We start from the raw sequence: 19,659 nt of genomic DNA, 5'->3' as shown, positions 1-19,659 counted from the left end.
ATGTTTTAAAGAAACTCACTAGTACTATAGGAAATGTAAGTGGGCTTGTTTGTGTTGTTTAATACTCCAAGTGTCATTTCATTCTTTAAAGGGGTTAGAACAGAGGAGGGGGAAAGGGGAGGAAGTCTTACTTAATTTGTTGCATATGTCCCAACGTGTTATACAACTAAGTGTACTATACCAGAAAACTAAAGCAGTCTGTGCCGCAACAAACTCCGCGTAGCTCAAAATAGGAGAATAATCTGGCCACAAGCAAGTCAAAAATTCAGTGAAACTTCCTCTCATATTATATATACACACACTTTACAAGCTACATTGAGTGTCCTTTCATATTCCAAAAGAAATACATTGTAGACACCAAACATACTGTACTTTTACTTAAAGGCTTCATCAAACCATATGTGCAGACACTTGAGAAGACGAGAGTGTTAAGCTTCCTAGGGTCCTAGAGTCAAAGAAATTCTGCTGCCCCCCACTGCTAAGTAAGTGCACTCCTTCCACGGGGGGCAACATCTGCCGATCCGTCATGGTTCCACTTGGCGAGGACCCCAAGAAACTTCCTTGGGAAGAAACGATTTTCTCAGGACTGGCAGCCAGTTTAGGGGATGTGGAAAAGTTATATCCATAGAGCGCACAGGGACTGTGCAGTCTAAACGTGTTGTAGGAGCCTTGGTGGGTTTGATTAGTGGTAAAGGCATTGCTGGATGGGGATGGCATGATGTACTGGAGCTGTGGAGACATCCCTGAAATCTGCATAGATAAGCCAGTCTGTGGGCAGCTGAATGCATCCCCATCATTGCCACTCATAGACATATTCACAGTTGTGCTACTCGACACACCGACATAGGAGGGAGTCCTCGGGGGTGCAAACGTCTCACTGGTTTGGTTTGTGAGCCTGTTGTAGGTTTCAGCCAAAGAAGTGCTGTATCTGTTCAGGGTCAAGCCTGAGCGGGCACAAGCTGTGTAGTCAGCTGGAGCAAGGCTACAGAGCTGGCTAGTGTTGGGGCTGAGGTGGAAGGCTGGAGATGAGCAAGGGGAACCCGGTAAAAGGTGAGGGTGGGTAGATGGCACTCCACTGCCAGATCCCTGGAGTAAAGTAGAGGAACCTGCATTTCCTGCAAGAGAATATTACAGTGTAAGAAGCACGTTGGGAAAGGTTCACTTCTAGGTGACAGATCAAGACTTCTGTCTTTTATAACAACCCTTGACATGAAACACAACACAAATTCATTCAAAAAAAAGGCATGTACATACATGTGCAGGGGTGTGTGCATGTGTGGCACACGCCTATTTTTAAAGAAACAACCTGTCCAAGAGAATGTAAGTTATGCTTTTGCAACCATCACTCAACATTTACTGCTCCTGCCCCAAAAGTTAACTACTCTTTATTTGTCATGGGAAACAAGCTGCATGGCAGCTAACATGTAGCCAGGCGAGTACCACATCACAGGAGGCCTTCTTCAAAGTTATGAATTTTTTATTGTCTATGCTGTTGCTACACCCGAGTGCATTTCAAGCACTCTGTGCCTGACACACTGTCAGAGCACCACCTAAGGAAATGGCTCCTTAGCTCAAATGATAGAGGCTCCTACAGTTCAACAGCTTCAGGAAAGTTCACAACTTCAGAACAAAACACTTCCAACTTCAAACCAAAATGCTTGAGAACAAGACTTCAGAACAATTTCAGGAAAAGTGTAGGCTGAGTACTGTGCACAGCTGCTTCATTTCTTGAACAGGTAGGTGGAAGCTTAGGTTTGCAGCAAACTGTTCACAAACTTCATTTACTGACATCAGAACTTTTTACGTGACAAATACCAGCGGTGAATGCTCCTGAAAACGCCCTGCTTTCTACAGGTGAAGCCTTTTCTCAGGACTGAAAGTTTCCTAGATGTAAGAAACACTTCCTTTTCTTAGAGATTGTATCTCCCCAAAAAATGAGCGTAGAGAAATTGATTTGGGCCTTTCACAGTCTCCCAGGCAGAAGGCAATGAACACGGAAGCCTCTCCTGTTTGCGAATCACACTATCAAACAGCTTGATGCCGCAAAGAGATACACACTGTCAATAAGTTAATAGGTTTTCACAATAGGTGAGCTACTAAAAAGAAAAATACATTATCAGTGAACTCTGCCTGCTTCTTCTTGCTCTGCTGACAGGCCACAACAGGCGAAAAGCACCATGAGACACTGCCACATTAAAGAAATCCTAGCGTAAGGCATCCTTATTTTTTTTCTAATCTCTGTCAATGCCTCCGCTATCCGAAGGTGGGCGCTTCTAGCATTAGCAACCAGGACACATTTCTAATGGGGTCATTCAGTAAGTCTCTAAACCACCCTACTGGCCAAGGTACAGTCAACTAAAGATTTTCCAAGGATCCCAGTTCCCATTCTGTGAACATAACAGTAATTTCAACAAGCTCCTTAACCTGCAACAGCAGAAAAGGAAGCGGGAAGTTCATGGCAGCAGTTCCCTTGCTCTCAAACGGTGCTGCTATGTACACACAGGGCAATACAGCTGGCCTGTCTCCTAGATGTTTTAACTTCATAGTGAGTTGCCTTTCAGTCTTACACAGTCTGACAAGGTATTTCAGGTCTGATGCTGGTTTTTCATCTCAAGCTTTTTTTACAAAGACAGTCCCCCCATCCCCATCCTCCACCCAAAACTCTGCCAACCCTCATCCAACGTATCTGTGACTTGGCACAAAAACTCCTTTTTAATTGCACACATCAGGCACAGATGCTCAAGATTTCTCAAAGGAGTGGGCTAAGGAGAAGTCGACAAAAGCAATTTCTGTATATTTCCGTGTTTTCTGGGTTTCTGCTCTGAAGATGCTTAATGGCTTTGGAATACATTATCAAGAGGGCAGGAAGGATGTCTGTAAATTTGGTAGCAGGAAATGCAAAGAATCAAGAGCAATATGTCTGATTGAGTTGGGAAACATCTGAGAGGTTTTCTGTGGGCCTTAGGGTACTTTGGAAATAAAGGAACTCAGAAAAGAGTACAGAGACTCCCCTCTCTGTCCAAACAGGCCATTTAAATACTCCTCCCTCCCCCACAGCACTACCTCTATGACGGAGAAAGTGGGAGCCAAGAGGTTATGGACTCGGGAGCAGGAAAAAACAAAATGGAGAGGAAGTCCATTTTTTCAAGCTCTAGGATGCAGATAAAGTTTGTTGGGACTTTTACTGAACAATTTTTAGGTCTTTAAGAATCAAGGAGGCTTTCCAAGGAGGAAACCCAATCAAGTTTGCCACTATTGATTCATTACTTAGAGGACATTTCTTCTCCTATTACTTTTTTTTTCCTCTTAAACACACAAGTAATTCCTATATTGGACTCTGGATGTGTACAACAGAAGTCAATGCTCTGCCTTGTGTATCTAGCCAGACCATAACACTAAGGAAGAGGTTATTCCATCTTTAAATAACTGTCATCTTCCACATGATCCAATTTATCTTTACAACCTAACATTTTTACTGCCACGGTGGTTAAGTTAGCATTAGTTTTCTAACTTAGAATAGCTCTGATGAGAGGTGATGGCCTGCACTGGGGTTGGTTGGTTGCTTTTTCTCTGCAGGTGACACACTCATCTAGATTTTTGTAAAGAATGATGGGCAAAGCTTTATCTTCATGCATTTTTGTTTTGAAAGAACACAAAGAAGACCATTACCTTGTTTGGGTATCCCAGGTATATCTTCAAATGTAAGTGTCCTCAGTGAAGGTCTCCAGAAGGCGTAAGACTCTACCAGAGCTTCCAGTCCCATTCTATTTAGAACAAAAACATCATAGCATCATGAAAGCAAGCTGTATTTTGTCACATTTCTCTGCATGGTTTACCTCAGAAGCATATAATAATTAGTAAATTTCAGGATTATTTTGAGTTTCATTTTGCTTTTCTAAAAAGAGCCTTGCATCTTAATCCATGAGATTGCTGTGATCTGCAGTCACTGGGCTGGCAGCATGCAAAGAGTTTCCCATTTGCACTATCTGGCTCTCTATGTCAGTTTTGGCTTTTGGCTTTTTTTTTTTTTTTTTTTTGGGGGGGGGGGGGGGGTGGTGACGACAACTTGGTTAAAATGACGTTACATGTTTTTTCCTAGTATGACATTTCCTTAAAACTCATGCTCTTAGCTGCCAGAGGGACAATCTCCTATTCTGCCTAGAACAAAGGTGATCCACTGACAACTTCTATTAAAACAGGATTCCCAGTCATTACCAATGAGTTGGAAACTCACGTGTACAACATGAGCAAGCCCTGGGTATACAGCTTTTTGGCTACTAAAATGCATAAAGCAATGTTGTGTCTTGGTTATTACGTGCTGAGCAAAATGAGGGTTTTTCAGTTTCTAAAGGCAATCATTTTCTTTAAAGTGTCATGACAAAACAGAAATAACTGGGTAGACAGTCATGGCAGACAATATCTAGAAGAATCCCTGTTTCCTGAAGGTAAAGGCTCCTTTGTTTTCTGATAGAATTTTATGAAGAATGCATCTCAGAGGTATCATTTTGCTGTTATTTTTGGCTGCTGGGCCCCAAAGGCCTGTTAAGTGTCAGCATCAGGCACACACTAAATACAAGTGCTTGCCTTTGAGCAGCAGCACTCTGTAAACTTGAATTATGCAAACAGCCCAATTTGAAGCTACCAACATGTTCTTCTGATACTGCTTCTTCCCCATTGCATTTCCAGCAGGATCACAAATGTATTTCAGGAAACAGTTATAAAGTATTTATTAGCTGAACCTGGACTAAAAAGATAGCCTTCATTTTCTGCAGCAATGGTGAATTTTCATTTCTAGTTAAAGCAGAGATAAAAGCCACCTCCTGGAGGAGTGTAGCCAAGGCGATAATTTATACAAGATGCCTTCGAACAATTTCCACATTTTATCACCACCCTAATTTACGCTATCAAATGGCCAAGTTTATTTAACAAAACAGTTATGTTTTTCCTGAAGTATTTAAAGGGAGAAATTCTGGTCCTTTCCTGAGTAAAAGTTTTTATAGGGTCAAACTTAAGGCCTAACTGAAGAATGAAACTATTCTCAGCACATAAATTCTGTTGCACTTTGCAAATGCACAGGGAATGCTTTTAAAAGGTGAAGCTACTGATTTCTGTAAAACAGCCTGCAGGACTGAACAAGAATGACCTGAAAGGGACTATATTTAATTAAACAGAATTACTGCATGCAGCAGTACAGAGTAAGATAGCTGCAATAATTAAAGCAACATTGAAAAGTTGGATATAATGATACCACAGTATTTTTTTACACTTTTGTTGGAGATTCAAGTGCCTAGGTGATAAGTATACCAGCTAGAACAATGAAGATAAACATTGAAATTAAATGTTAAGATTTGGTTAGCAGCAGAGTAAAATAATAACCAACTGAGTAGACTAGTAATTTAAATTAAAAAAGGAAATTTTCCTCGACAATTAAAAATCTGAACTGGATTCCCAAACACACTTATTCAGTACCACAGAGCCTATTAAAGAAAACAGCAATACTGACTTCAGTAAACCAATGTCAATTTGCAATGGACAACAGTTTGCAGAGCCACTTCTGTAACAAGTGTGGTTGCTACAGTAAAAGCATTCAGACCTCGTCTAAAGCCAGCTCCGAAACATTTATACAGAGGCTGGCCCTTCCTACAGGACCGGCCTCCTAATCCATTTCCATAAACTATAACTGTCTTTCAATTAGAATATCCTGCTTTTTTTCTACTGCCCAAACCAAACTTACTCCTAGCAGCCAAACAAAAAAACCCAAACCTCTTCGGATATCCCCAGTCCTACAACTGGGTTTGCATGGTTGCAGATGCGGGACTCTTTCTGCAGCTACATCGTCCTTGGGTAATACCAGGGCTGTCCCACCACGTTAAATCCAGTTAAAAACTGGCTTCTGAATAATTCTTTCCTCTCTATTTTCAAGGGCATCTTCTCTTGTTTCATAGAACCTTATGGAAGAAATTCTAACTCCACTTAAACTCAGAAATTTCAGAGTCAGGGTTTCACACTGCTTAGGAGGCTCCTTAGTATTTATTTTATAGCTCTGCAAAAAGCACGCATAGTAGAGACACCGCCTACAGAGAGCTGTCAAATAGGGCACGTATGGCATCTCTTTTCTTCCCTAAGTACACACAACATGTTTTGCTTTTTTAGTCACTGCATTTATCTGGAAGTTAGTGTTCACTTAATTTCAAACCAGAAGGCTACAAAGGAGGACAAATCTCTGTTTATGCTGGTGCCTGGGAGATCCCTTCCAGGCCCTAATACAGAGCATGGCCAATTAAGAGCATGTTTCTTGCTAGAAGACAAAAATCTTAGAGAGCAATAAATGCAGAGTGCAAACTTAAAAGATACTTACAGTGGGTTCCTGTAAATCTTTACAGCTACCCCACCATTTCTATAACTGTTCATCTTCTAAAAAATACTCGTTTGCTGTCCAGTCTCAGCATTTATGTAACTCAGGTGGAAGCACAAAACAGGCTTTAATGCTGTAGCCTCTGCTAAAAGAGCAGCTCAACAAAGCAGCTACCAAAAGATACTCTCTGAGCATTCCTACCAGCGCAGAGTTTGCTCCCTTCTCTGCAAGGCTAGGTCATAAATATAGCAGCTGTAGACACCAAATGCAATGTTCTCACTGGAACTGATGTACAATATGTACCACAATTAAATGCTGCCCTTTTTTTAGCTGAAATAGTTTAACATACAGTTCATAACAGGCTTAAGTATTTTGCATTAAACAGTCTTTGGATAAAATACCTCATCAGTACTGGCAGCAGGGACTAGACCCAAGTCTCCACTTTGTGCTACTCGGATTCCCCATGGCTATTTTGAAAGATTCATGGATCAAGAGAGAACAAGCAATTAATCAGTCCAACCACAACAGAGGACGTGGAAACCAGGCTCGTTTCAAGGTCATCTACAGCCTAGTAGGAAAGGCATTCACCTAGGAAGTGGCTTTAAAACTCCTTAGGCTAAAGAGACACTTGAACACAGGTCTCCCACCTCCTAGGCAAGTGTACTAAACATAAGGTTAGTGCACGAGGCGACTTAGTTTCTCCCTTTAAGAGAAAACAACGAGCTGTTCATCCATACTAAATGCCACTTACATGCAAGAGAACCTGGGCTTACAGTTTGACACTGGTATCCACAGTTTGTGTCTCCAGCCAGAAGAAAGAGGAGATTTCAGGAACAGCTTGAAATCACAGATCTGAGTATGCACTAACTCCATTTGCAGCCCATATGTCACCGCTTCCACCGAAAGGAAAGTTGAGTACATGAGTCAAGCCGAGTACCAACCTGTTCTTGACCTAGATGGTCAGAGGAGTAGGAATGGGAGCCCACCACAGAGAATGTTACTGGGAAACCTAAGTGCTCCACCAAGGAGTCTGAGTCCTCAGACTAATTTGTCTGTAAATACAGGTATTCCCCTTCACAAACGGATTCTGTCAGCAGTAACAAGCCCACCTCCTTCCCCAACACCTACCTGTTACGTCCCGAATCCCTAAACCCTTTGGCGAAGGGATTCCTATCAATCTTCAGACGAGTTATCTGTGAACATGATTAGAGAAATTATTACCTACAAATTCAGCTAAGTAACACACAAAATGACTATCCTGACAGAATTAAGCCAACAGTGGAGAAGAAACATCTTCACATTTGCATGGTTTAAGATGGTTGTCCTGAAACACAGCAAAATAAGGGCCAGCCTTCCGATCATTATATTTGCAAATCCCCAGAGAAGCTAATAGGTATTTAATGCTACCAAATGGCAGGTTGGAATTCTTGAGAAAAATCTGGCAAATGTCATTCTTCACCCAAGAGAGTACACTGCCTAACTGCAATAAAATTTAAATTAAATTTTATTTCTGTACAGGTCAAGTAGGAAATGTGAAAAGAGAGATTATCTCTAGGCTATTATCCTCCATAAAAAAACCAACCAGCAACCCTCACAAATACTTGTAACTTATTTAAATAAATGGAATAGGCACCAAATAATTATATTTCCGTATTTACACGGCTCTCCTGCTCTTCTCTTTGTAAAGATAGCAAGGCATATATAGTTTCCCAAAACATAGCTGCAATAACTTATGTGGAATTAATAAAATGTCACAACACTAAGTATGGTGTCACTATGTATGTTAATACTTAAACAAGTGGTAATAAGAGCCAAACACTGGAGTCAGGCAACCTGCAGTTTCCTTTTGACTTTGAATCTGTGTGGACCCAGACAAATTGCAGTTAGTAATATACTCTGAAGGTAGTTAATGAAAACAACTGCAACTTTCTTCAGACCTTGGCTTCTCTGTTTTGGGAGTTTTGAAATCACTGGTGTCAGGAACAAAAGTGCTTTAAAAAATTCTATCCAGACAGGTATCTACACTTAAAGGTACAAAAACACCTTTAAAAATTAGACTGCTCTTTGCCTTATGCTTTAATGCTGTATTTATAATTAAGTCATCATTAACTATGCTCATTAGACTGTGTGATCTCCATAATAAGAATGACTTTTTACATGCAGCATCTAGCCCACATGGCCTGAAGTCTCAGCTATAGCCTCCAGGCGCTGCTGCAATACTACTAGTTAAAGCTACTTGTAATACGAAAAGGGTTTAGAAAATGCTTTTTAATAAGTGGTATAATAAAAGTTTCCACTTTTCTCCTATCTCTTACTTCCCTGGTCTACTCTGAAAAGCCTGTAAAGTGCTAAGCAGAAAGCCCAAGTTACCTGTTGATTTTGGTACGCTGTGACAGTAGTGAAAACTGTCTCTGGAAAGGAGAAGGCTTTCACCCCTTCTCCTGAAGGGATAGGCTTGACAGGGGACAGATCATCTCCACAGTCTTTTCGGATGACATGGACACGAGGCTGATATTTATGCATAGAGTGAAGGATAATCTATGCAGTCGTGAAAGGAAAAAAGATAACATTTATTAGAAAGGACACCCTGCTGTTTCAGGACTAATAGCTTTTTGGAACAGATTATGGTATGTGTTTACCATGCCACTTACTGGAAATCAAATGTTTTCTTTAACCTCTGAAGGTTCTTATTACAGTAGTCTAATCCCTGTGCATTTATGTTATTGCCAACCCTGAGCATTTAAAAATTACAACTCAGGAGCTCCAAATTCAGAGACTGGCTCAATAAAAAAGTAAAAAAAAAAAAAAAAAAAAATCAGGAGTGAAGTCCTGGTCCCACTGGAATTAGGGAAGTTTTGTCACTTTTTTCCATTGGAGTCTGGATTTGATCTAACAGGATTAACAGCAGCAGCATTTGCCTTTTGTTTTTGGAACCTTTGGGATATACTTAGAGCATTTTTTTCCTGATATCCCAAAGGCTGGAAACATATCCTGTTTTGAACACAAGCTGAGACTCTCACACTCTGAAGGAGCAAAAATTTAGAGTAAAATAATACACAAATCCAGAACTCTAAAGTGTTAATAATCCTAGATTTATAATACAATGAATAACAATGCACAAACCCCTCCCAGCATACAAAAACTCAATTAAGAATGATAAATGAGAAATAGATGAACTCACAGTGCATAAAGTTAAACACAAAAATACCTCTTGGTATTGCTCACAAATTTTTAGAGGAGATTTAAGGTACAGAATTTTTCCTCTATTTTACTCTACTTCAACTAACCACTACTAAAATAGAAGATTTTTAAGAAAAAAAAACTTGGAAGCTCAACTATTATTGTTGGAAGGTCTAAAAAATTAGTAACTCAATAAATAAATAGTCCTATGGCTATTGGCCTGTGGAACCACTAATCAACATTCAGGGGGAGCTTTTTAATTTCCTGCTCCTTGAGTAGCCTCAGAATCTGCATGTGCTCAGGCACTTGACAGAGCCCCTACGCCAGACACCGTGGAAGTTCATTCACTCAAATGACATGGAGGACGTTACATTCATTTGGATAAACTAGAGTTTGGCTAGTTTAATACACTTGGTCCTGGCCAGATGACATGACCCCATTTTGGATAAGCCAAGTTTCTGGATAATCAGGGGTTTTATTAGCCTGTAAGTAAGGTTTTGACAATGACATCAAAGGCTCCAATTAATTTGCTCAGGGAGTGCCTTATGGATGCCTCATTTTCACTAAAAGATGTTCCTCTGCATCAAAAAATACTCAGTTTAAAAGCATGGAAAATAGCATGAAAAATATTGACTTTTCCCCTCTACTGAAATTCAGATTAAAAACTACATCAAAATAGAAAAATCAGGCAGCTCTAACCAGCCAGAGGGAAAGACCGCTTTTACAATACGGCACTTACTCCACAGATGAGAGGGGGATGCAAGGCATTAACAAAGAGCTCCCAGACCACGCGCTTCTCAGCATCAACTGCAAAAAGCAGGTTTACTTTTCTTTGCCATCACGACTCAGATGAAATGCCACAAATGCCACAGTATGTGTCTTAATGATGCCATCGAGCCTTAATGCCTCTATAAGCACACAATCTTTCCAAAGTACGGAATTCACCCTGGGACTCCCTTTTGAGATCAAAAACACACAAGGAAAACATATCCTTACAAATTTTGCTTGATCTCCTCAGCCTTCGAGTGGAACCTGTGTATCAGAGAGCGTCCTACGTGCAGATGTACTTCAAAATCTCTCCGCAGAACAGCGCTATAAAATTACGTCGTCACAAACTCCCACTCAAAATACTGATGAAAATAGCAGCAGGCAGCAAGGAGCCCGGAAAGCATTTGAGCAGCAAAGCAAGTCGTCTTAGAGATGGCTGATCTCCTTTCACAAGAAGCTAATCCCAGGCCAACGCAATGCAAGGGGAGCTGGCTGCCACGAGCTACTACGACAATACAAATATTGCACAGGAATGCTACCTTAGAGTCTGTTAGCAAATACTGTCCCCATTCCCATGGACCTGGGTCACTTCTCTCACCGATTCTGAGAGTTAATACTCTGGAATAGGTAAGAGGGCTCTGGGTTGATCTTATGTGAGCTCCCTACCTCAACACCTGCAAGATCAAAACCCAGCCCTGTGATTTTACACAAAAACTCCGCAAAAGCCAGCACCTCTGAGGAGCACAGGAAGAATAAAGGAACGATTTCAATAAGGATTAAAGCCCCAGAACTAGACAGCGTGGAAAGCACACCCAAAGAACAACGGGTAAAGCCCGACACTGCTTCAACTACTGGAGGAATGATGGCAGAACACAGAGACCCCACCAAGGTCTCTCTGAGCCATTCTGCCTAAGTGGGAGGGGCAAAATAAAAAAAAAAAAACACAAAACAATTTTCTAGTAATCTAAAGTATACCCCATCTTCCATACAGGGGTGGGAGAGTCAGAACACTTGATGTAAAAACAAATATTCAAGGGACAATACAGCCTTGACCCCTAGCTCTTCTAATCGCCCACCCTTCCCCTGGTACCGAGAAAAATGGTTCCTTCCTGCTTATGTGAAACAATTGTTTTTTATATTCATCACAAAATATGATTATGCATTTTCCATTATTGCTGGAGGCATTCAGAGGCTACATAGCTTTTTCAATACAGCATTCCACACTACCATAGCTTTAAAAGAAAAAATGTACCCATTGGAAGAGACACTTTTCTGCTTTCTGCTTTTGCCTTTTCTGGTAATTATGAATGACATGTTTGCAATTTCCCAGATTTGAGAAATATGAAATTATTTTACAGTCATCTTTCTTTTGTCCTTTTATTTTAATACTTAAATTTCCATTTTGGGGAGGAGGGGCACTGCCGTAGCTCTGAATCAGTTCAATGTGTCTCAAATCACTGTACTAAGGCTTTGCTTCACTAGTTTCCAAATCGAAACACTTAAGACCAGAAAATTTATATCCCCCCACATTATGAATAATGGTGTGCTGTGTACACTACACAGGTTGCAGTTCAGAATGAAAACAAAGCTAAGATCTGGGATGGAAAAATACAGCAATACAATTCTTTACATAGCTGAGATTTTATCACAGGGCAGTTTGCGACTGCAAGTGCACGGGTGGACCACAGCACCCACGTATCGCCCCTCCGAAATGACTGAGTACAAAAACCAGCCGGCCTGCTCTCCGTTGGAAAAGCAACATTTTACCCATTCGGATCCGCTTCATTTTTTAAAGCCCTTACAACAGACTCAGGACTCTGAGAAAGCAACTCCTACTCGATAAGAGTCGCAAATACATGAATGCCAGGGAAACTAAGGGAACTACCTGTCCTAACTTTTACTCAAACAAACACTGCCAAATGAGACCCCATAACTGTAATTCTGGAAAGAAGCAATGTAAAATGTCTTTCTTACAATCCATAACAAAACCACTGCTAACTCAAGAGATATAAATGCCTCCACGTTCCTTTTAAGGACGAGTGCGACAAAATTATGAACAGTATGATATGAAAGGGAGGCTTTTTATCCTTGTTATCACATTTGTTAGGTCAGTCCAGCCAGTCTCCTGTATTCCTGCCTCTGTAACATAGAAGTCATAGCTCCTGCACGATTTGACCAGAGTCTCAAGTTAATCTTCTTTGCAAACACAAACAGGGGAAAAAAAAAAGCTTATACTTAACCTTGGACTATGTATTGACAAAATACCTGGCTTAATGTCACAGAGTTACAACTATACTGAAAGATGCATGTAGTATCTTTGTACTCTGTGCCAGGTACATTTTCTTTCACTCCCTTCCGTGAAGGAGAAAGTATCCTGCTTAATAAATTGGGCTACGCTAAGGACAATGGAATCCACATCCCGTCTCAAAACTTGTCTCTAACATCTTAAAACTCTACCACTTGGAACTCGATGCTCCTTCTGAAAGAAAGCCAACATTCGCCATTTATTACGGGATCTTGCAAAATTAAAGACTTCATCCTGACTAAAAACAATTCTCGTTTTTTCATCATTTCCTCAGGTATCAAGTAAAACTATTTCAGGGATTGCTGGGAAGATACTGGCTTACATCTGTCATGTTTCAACAGTTTTGAAGAGAAAAGGAAATATTAACATAACACATTTTGTCACATTAGATAATGTCATAACTAAACAATTTAGAACTTGCAAACAGAACACTCATACTGCATACGTCTTCGCCAGTTATTTCAGAAGTAATGAGCCTCAGCTGTGAAAGGGTCTTGCTTCATAAGGTATGTAATAAATCATTATCGGAGCAAACCCAGCTCCCATGTTGTTCGTTTTTGACTGCAATTATTAACACCTCATGGGATTTCACACAAATGTTTAGGTTAAGCAAATAGTTAAGTGTATTTTTATTCACATGAAGTTATTACACACTATTAATGTTTCTTCTAGCCACTTGTGAATTTACGCGTCCTTTTTGATCGGAGCAGAAGTTGCGAGTAACACACTCGGTGGGAAAACATGAGAGCTATTCTGCCCCTTCATATTAGGCAATTTTGCCTTGTAAAGTCTTACTTTGCAGAAGGAGTTCTGTTTTTGAGGGGGGAGTAAAACAGCAGGCTCTAATAAGCAGTTAATTATTGGAGCAGAAAGTAAGCAGATTTTAGATCTGGACGGTAAAGTTCCAAAACAGCTTTGAAAAGTCAAGCCTATTTCTGGCACCCTGAAGCTGTACGTCAGCCTTTCAGGGCTAAGCAATGTGCCTACATATAATACCGCAGAAGAGCGAGTACTCACATGCCCTTGATCGTCCAGCTCGTTATTGGTAAGCTTCAGTTTGTCGAAGCTGATCACTTGTCTCATCCATGTCTCCCCAGAGGCGGGTGAATCGGGGTGAATATAAACACGAGGCGGTACCGGGGAGTCAGCATTACCAGCCACCATCCACTTGGAGCTATGATAAACATACCTATAAAAAGAAAACAAATGCCTATAACCACAAAACCAGAAATAATTTATCAGACCCATTCAGTATTCATAAATTAGGGTAGGGCCCATACATACAGCAAAACCCCACCAATTAACAAAACATGAAAGGACAATAAACAAAAGCTATTTTTTTAGTTCGAAACATAGTTCTGGTATCCGCAAAAGTAAAGTTAAAAACCATGCTCCGATCTGACCTTAGTCTTCTTAAAATCAGTAACAGTCTTAGCACTAGGCTCCACACTGAGCTTTAAGCTGGTGTCAGTTCATTGATTGCTACAGCTCTGCTCTGAATAGGCATCAGCAAACAGGGAAGAATCTAGTCCTTCATTTATCAAATCGAGCAGTAATTCCATATTTGGAAGATTTAACATGTTGAGTCTAATATAAGAGTCTATAAATAAAGCTATTGAAGGGAAAGAACATTATGATTGGGAAAAATAATGAAACTATGTCAAACTACGCTCTTGCTATTTCTGCAAGACCATATTAATTTTCTTGACTAGTACTGCAGAAAGGCTTAAAAATGAAGAAACACAGCCTGTATTTCATTTGATAGGCCAATGCTGACAAAGTCATTTTCTAATAAGAATAGTGCCTGCTTTGGTAGAAAACTTATTTTGAAGGCAGACACTTCACAGGGCAATTTAAAAAGCACTAATTAAAAACGTAAAGGTATTTTTTCAGGTACAGTAAAATTCCAGTAGTTCAGTTATACTTTTTAATAAAAACAAGAAAGACTTCATCAAATCATTTGTTCGCACAATTCCGTTCCTTATTAGAAAATGACTAACAACATAATCAGAAATGAAAACAAAATGATCCAATACAGGCATCGCCCTGTACATTTCATATCAAGCTGTAAAACTAAGATCTAGAATGGTGGTGAAATTCTCTCCTGGAGACAAATTCTCAGCGCCAGATCACACAGCCAGCTGGTGTAACATTTTTCATTTCTTTTATATTTGTTGGTTTATACTAAATACATGCTTTTCCAACAAAAGTAAATAAAGTCATAAATACACATGAAATATTTTGAACAGCTTCAGCTTCCAAATATTTACAAGGTCCAATTTTGCTAGAAATCTAGACCTAGATGTAATTCACTTCATTTCCATTTAGTTTTGCTATCTGCTATGACAACTAAAGACTAGGCTCCATACGAGATTGCTGTTGTATCTTTCAAATCTAAAGATCTACGAGACAGTCTGTAAAGCCACATGAACAGCCAAAGTTAAAATAACAGTCAGCAATAAAAAAAAAAAAAAAAATCACAGACTGCACAGCAAAGAATGAAAAGTGGAATCAGGTAAAACGTGAAACATTAATATTTAGCAGGAAGGTTAAAGGTGTGGTACTAATACATGATTACAGAAATTTAAGTTTGCCAACTGAGAAAATACTGCCCTTCATACAACTTCTGTTAAGTTACTTCAGTTATCTGGGCACCATGTATCACACTGGGCAGAGAGCGCAGCTCAGTATGACTGTATTTATTTTAAATGAAAGGAGGTTTAAACAACTCGTATTCAATATACCTGTTTTTAATTTCTCATATTAACAGTTTTGTATAATTCGGAATAATTACCTCGCTTTTTCTACGAATCAAGGAATTGCTCAGACCTTCTAGGAATGATATGCTTACATTGCTAAGTAAATGCACACGTGCAACACCAAGCATGAAAAGGGCTTTCATTTGAGCTGCACTGTTCTGGCCCAAAGAAAAAAGCATTTTTTCTTTGTTGTACAGTCAGAAAAGCCTCCCCTAACTGTATGTACTGGACATCCTCAGCACTGGTACCTGCACCTTGTTGAAAAACACAAAATCTAAAATGATCCTAAGAAATGCCTTATATACCGCACGAGAAAAGGACAAAATTGCAGTCAATGAGGTAAGGACACACAAAAAACATAGGGCAGTGTTTGCTTAGGAAATGAGGTAGCATTCCTGCAGAACCAACCTTTTAGTCCTAGTCTGAATATTCCTAGTTCTACAATTAAATCTGCAGCGGTTTTCCCTACGTTATACTAAGTATAGGGTTGAAACAATCAAACCAGCAATTGGTAAGGACCAGACTGCGCCTCCACTGAACTACTTGGCCCAGCTCCTCCTGGCTACTACAGAGCATGGGATCGTATCTGTAAAGCAAGACCTACAAAATGTCTACAACTCACAATAGTAACTGCTGTGGGCCCGATCTTGCAAACATTTCTACAGGACCAGTGGTTTCAGCAGAGTCCAACTAGCTCTCTCAAAACACAACTGCCCTTGCCATAGTGAGAGCTTCAGCACATAATTCCTACTCTTAAATGTTCGAAGAACAACTACTTTTGTTCCTCGCATTATTCCTCAGACAACAATGCCACCAATTCTTTAAAAAACAGTAATTAGAAATATTACCCTTTGTGAATCTAAGCAACCAAATATCTGAGTGATAAACAGCTTTTAAATTAAATGATATAATCAATTTGAAGCGTGACCAAGAAAGCTTACATGCCATTAAATCAGACATCAATGCTATTAACGTTATTAATTAATGTTAATGCCATTTAGCACTAGAAAAATGTGCATTTTCATATTTATTTGTTAATCGGAAATAATTCCCACCGACATGATGAGGAATAAAATATGATAATGTTTCCTGATCGCACTAGAGCCGCACTCTCTGAAAGAGCATCTGCCCACAGTACATACACAACATAAGGGAACTGTATAAAGAGCTGCCACAGAAATTTTAGTTGGTTTTGCATACTTGGCACCATTTATTTTTTTTAAATGCACTGGGATGAAAATAGAAATCTGAAGGAGAGCTAAACACGACCTTCTGCTAATTTATATAGTGTTAATGTTTTCTTCCAATAGCCCAGCTCCCTGTGGCTTGCATCATATGTTTTTTGCCTTAAAGTCACCATACCTGTATCTTTTGTTATCCACTGGCACAATATCCATAGCGATATAATACTGCTGATGTGGGTCTAAACCTGAGATCTTCACTCTCATTGCAGGAAACATCCGCCTGAACATGGAAAGAGAGAGGTCATTTTTAATATGAAACAGACTCGGGAACGGTTGTTTAGGAAAAGTAACGAGTTCGTGGGATTTTTCTCGTTCTTCCTTTTAGCCTACAGAGTCCTTTCGGACGATTACAGTTACAGAGCCATGAAATGGCCCATTCGATATGTCAAAACAGATTTCTAAAGTGCATTTCCTCGAACAATGCTTCGTATGTTTTGGGATACGCTTTGGGAGTACAGCTATTACCACATCATTTCAACTTTATTGTTAGACAGTAAATCATTCGGGTTTGAGACTTGACTTTAGCAGGACACGCATTTAAAGCCGCTTGAGATATTCGCTAGAAATACATTTCTGGAGATGTGCAAACACCGCCTCCACCCAGGAAAACCCCTACTTGGAAGAGAAACGCGAATCGCCGCTGCAGTTCCCACCGTGTCAGCAGCAAATGGGGGATCATTTCTGCAGCGTGCAAGTGAGAAAGCCAAATCCACGGCGATACAATTGTAACACCGCAAGGATGGGGTTATAAAAGCCCAACGTGCCGTGCTGTAACCCACCAATATGGTCTTTATTGAGACGGGACTTCCTGTCTGCAGCTTACTAAAGGTGAAGTGCAAGAGCTACTCTGTCTTTGAAAGGTATAGTAAAACTTCTTTATTGAAAGCAGAAACGAATCTACGAGGTAATTTCTAAAAAAAAAAAAAAAAAGAAAGAAAAAGAAAAAACACCACACAAAAAAAAAAGTTCACGATTTAGATCCTTCTGGGAGAAAACGGAGTAATTAACTGATGCGGTGGTTTTAACACAAAAATGCATTTCGTGGCTCACGCCTTTTATCGAGAAAGTTCATTCTTGAAGCCAAAAAAAAAAAAAAAAAAGGGAAGAAACGTCCTAGTGACGAGCTGACTGCAAGCTAATGAGAGGTACTTTTCTGTGTTTTATAAACCTGAAAGCCATTCCAGTTTATTCACTATTTGCTGCTGTTCTTAAAAATATATACAGAAAAATCAATTAAAAGTCGTTACTGAAAAGAAAAATCCCATCTCCGTTATTTCTGAATAAGCAGGAGGGTAAACCTGACTGCGGTTAACTAGTTTTTGCTGTTATTTCAGTGCACCTGTAAGATAAAACAGAAATTCCCCGACTGGACTCTCTTAAGACAAATGTTGCTTTGTGCTGTTTAAGACTGCGTTTCAATCATTAATAAAGCCTCTCTGAAAATGTAGAAGGTAGCATATGGATTCAATAAAATATGTTTTTGTAATTTCTAATAAGTTCAGATACTTTTATACTACCCAGGTTTTCACCATGTGTATCCACTGCAAAGGGGAAAAGTTTCCCCTCAGAAGGACACGGCGTTCCCAGACCTCGCCCTAATGAACAGGAAACCCGAAACGCCACATGCTCCCGTGCCCACCTAAAATTATCGCCATCTACCTGCCTCGTAAATCTGGGTTTTGGGGTTTTTTTCCCCCCCGTTATTTGCCCGCCCGCCCCGCGGGGTGCCCGCTGAGCCCGGGACCGAGCCCGGGACGGAGCCCGTTACCTTCCCGCCTTGGTGATGATCATCTCGGTGCCGATTTCGTGGAAGCGCTTCCAGAGCTCGGCGCCCTGCAGGTCCACCCGCGGCGCCTGCGGCGTGGGCAGCGGCGAGCCGGGCCGCGAACCCTTGGGGGAGCCGCCGGGGGAGGCGGGCGGGGAGGCCGCCAGGAAGCCCTCCTCGCAGCCGCCTGCGGAGAGAGCGGAGGAAGCCTGAGGGGCCGGGGGAGCGCGGACCTCCCGACCGGGGGGCTCCCTCAGGCCGAGGCGGGCCCCGCAGGGCCCGGGCCGCGGCCTTGCGCGCCGGGACGGGGCCGGGGAGGGGGGGACGACCCGAGTGCCGGTCGGCCGCGCTGGGACGTCCGGGCGGCGAGAGGGGCGCCGGGGCGTCGGGGTGGGCTCCCCGACGCGGAGCCCGGGGCCGGGCCGGGCCGTGCCGGGCGTGCGGGGCCCCGGCCGCGGGCCGAAGCGGGCGGCAGCGGGTCCGCGGTGCGAGGCCGGCGGCGCGTTTCGTTTGGGCGCCTTCAGCGTGACCGCCGCCGGCCGGGCCGCCTCGCCCCGCAGCGTGGAAGCGCACTCGCGTCCGTATACAATAAATTACGGACACACACATATATGTGCCGTATATATATACACACGCATAGTTGCATATAGACGTCTGGCAGCACATATGTACAGTATAAGCGCTTTCCCCCCTCCTCGGAAACAGCCCCCAGCTCTTGCTCCACCGCGCTGCGCGCCGACAGCCGCCCCACTCCGTGCCGCGCCGCGCCGCCGGCCGCGGGGAGCCCCGCCAGTTTTCACCGGCAGCGCCGGCGGGGGCGTGGGGTGCGTGTGCCCACGCAGCGTGGAAAGACAGAAGGAATAAGGGGGAAGGGGGAGCCGGAGCCCAGCCGGAGGAGCGGGCCTCCCGCCCGGCAGCGGCGGGTCGCGGGGCGGCACTCACCGGCGGGGGCGCGGGCGGCGCAGCCCAGCTCCATCTCGCCGCAGGTCCTGCCGGCGGCGGCGGCGGCGGGGGAGCTCTTGGCGCAGCAGCCGCTGCCCCCTTCGTCCTCCGCTGCCTCGTCCTCGCCGCCCAGCTTCCGCCGCTTGGGCTGCCGCGGTGGCGGCGGCTGCTGCTGCTGCTGCTTCTCGGCCCCGATGAGCGCCTCCACGGAGAAGGCGTGAGCCTTCAGGCTCATGGTGGTGCCGGGCGAGGACCGCCGCTTGTCGGCCATGCCCGCCCCCCTACAGCCCGCGCATCCAGGCGCGCCGCGGCCGCCGGCACCCGCGCCCGGCCCGCCGCGC

General features: G+C 42.4%; 1 protein-coding gene across 1 annotated transcript; it reads right to left on the bottom strand.

Moving 5' to 3' along the window:
• Window positions 1-108: 108 nt before the first annotated feature.
• On the bottom strand, window positions 109-19,589 carry TBX18 (T-box transcription factor 18; the record flags this gene model as incomplete). The annotated part of the gene is made up of 8 exons (XM_082305992.1): window positions 109-1,115; window positions 3,670-3,764; window positions 7,484-7,548; window positions 8,726-8,893; window positions 13,626-13,797; window positions 16,730-16,831; window positions 18,380-18,563; window positions 19,319-19,589. The coding sequence occupies 8 exons, from the start codon at window positions 19,587-19,589 to the stop codon at window positions 391-393; spliced, it is 1,782 nt and encodes a 593-aa protein (XP_082162118.1). The 3' UTR covers window positions 109-390.
• Window positions 19,590-19,659: the final 70 nt, after the last annotated feature.

Source organism: Platalea leucorodia (genome assembly GCF_965183815.1).
Source record: "Platalea leucorodia genome assembly, chromosome: 3".
In the NCBI taxonomy this organism is placed as follows: Eukaryota; Metazoa; Chordata; class Aves; order Pelecaniformes; family Threskiornithidae; genus Platalea; species Platalea leucorodia.
Note: the sequence above shows the minus strand (reverse complement) of the source record. Positions and strands in the feature narration are given on the sequence as shown.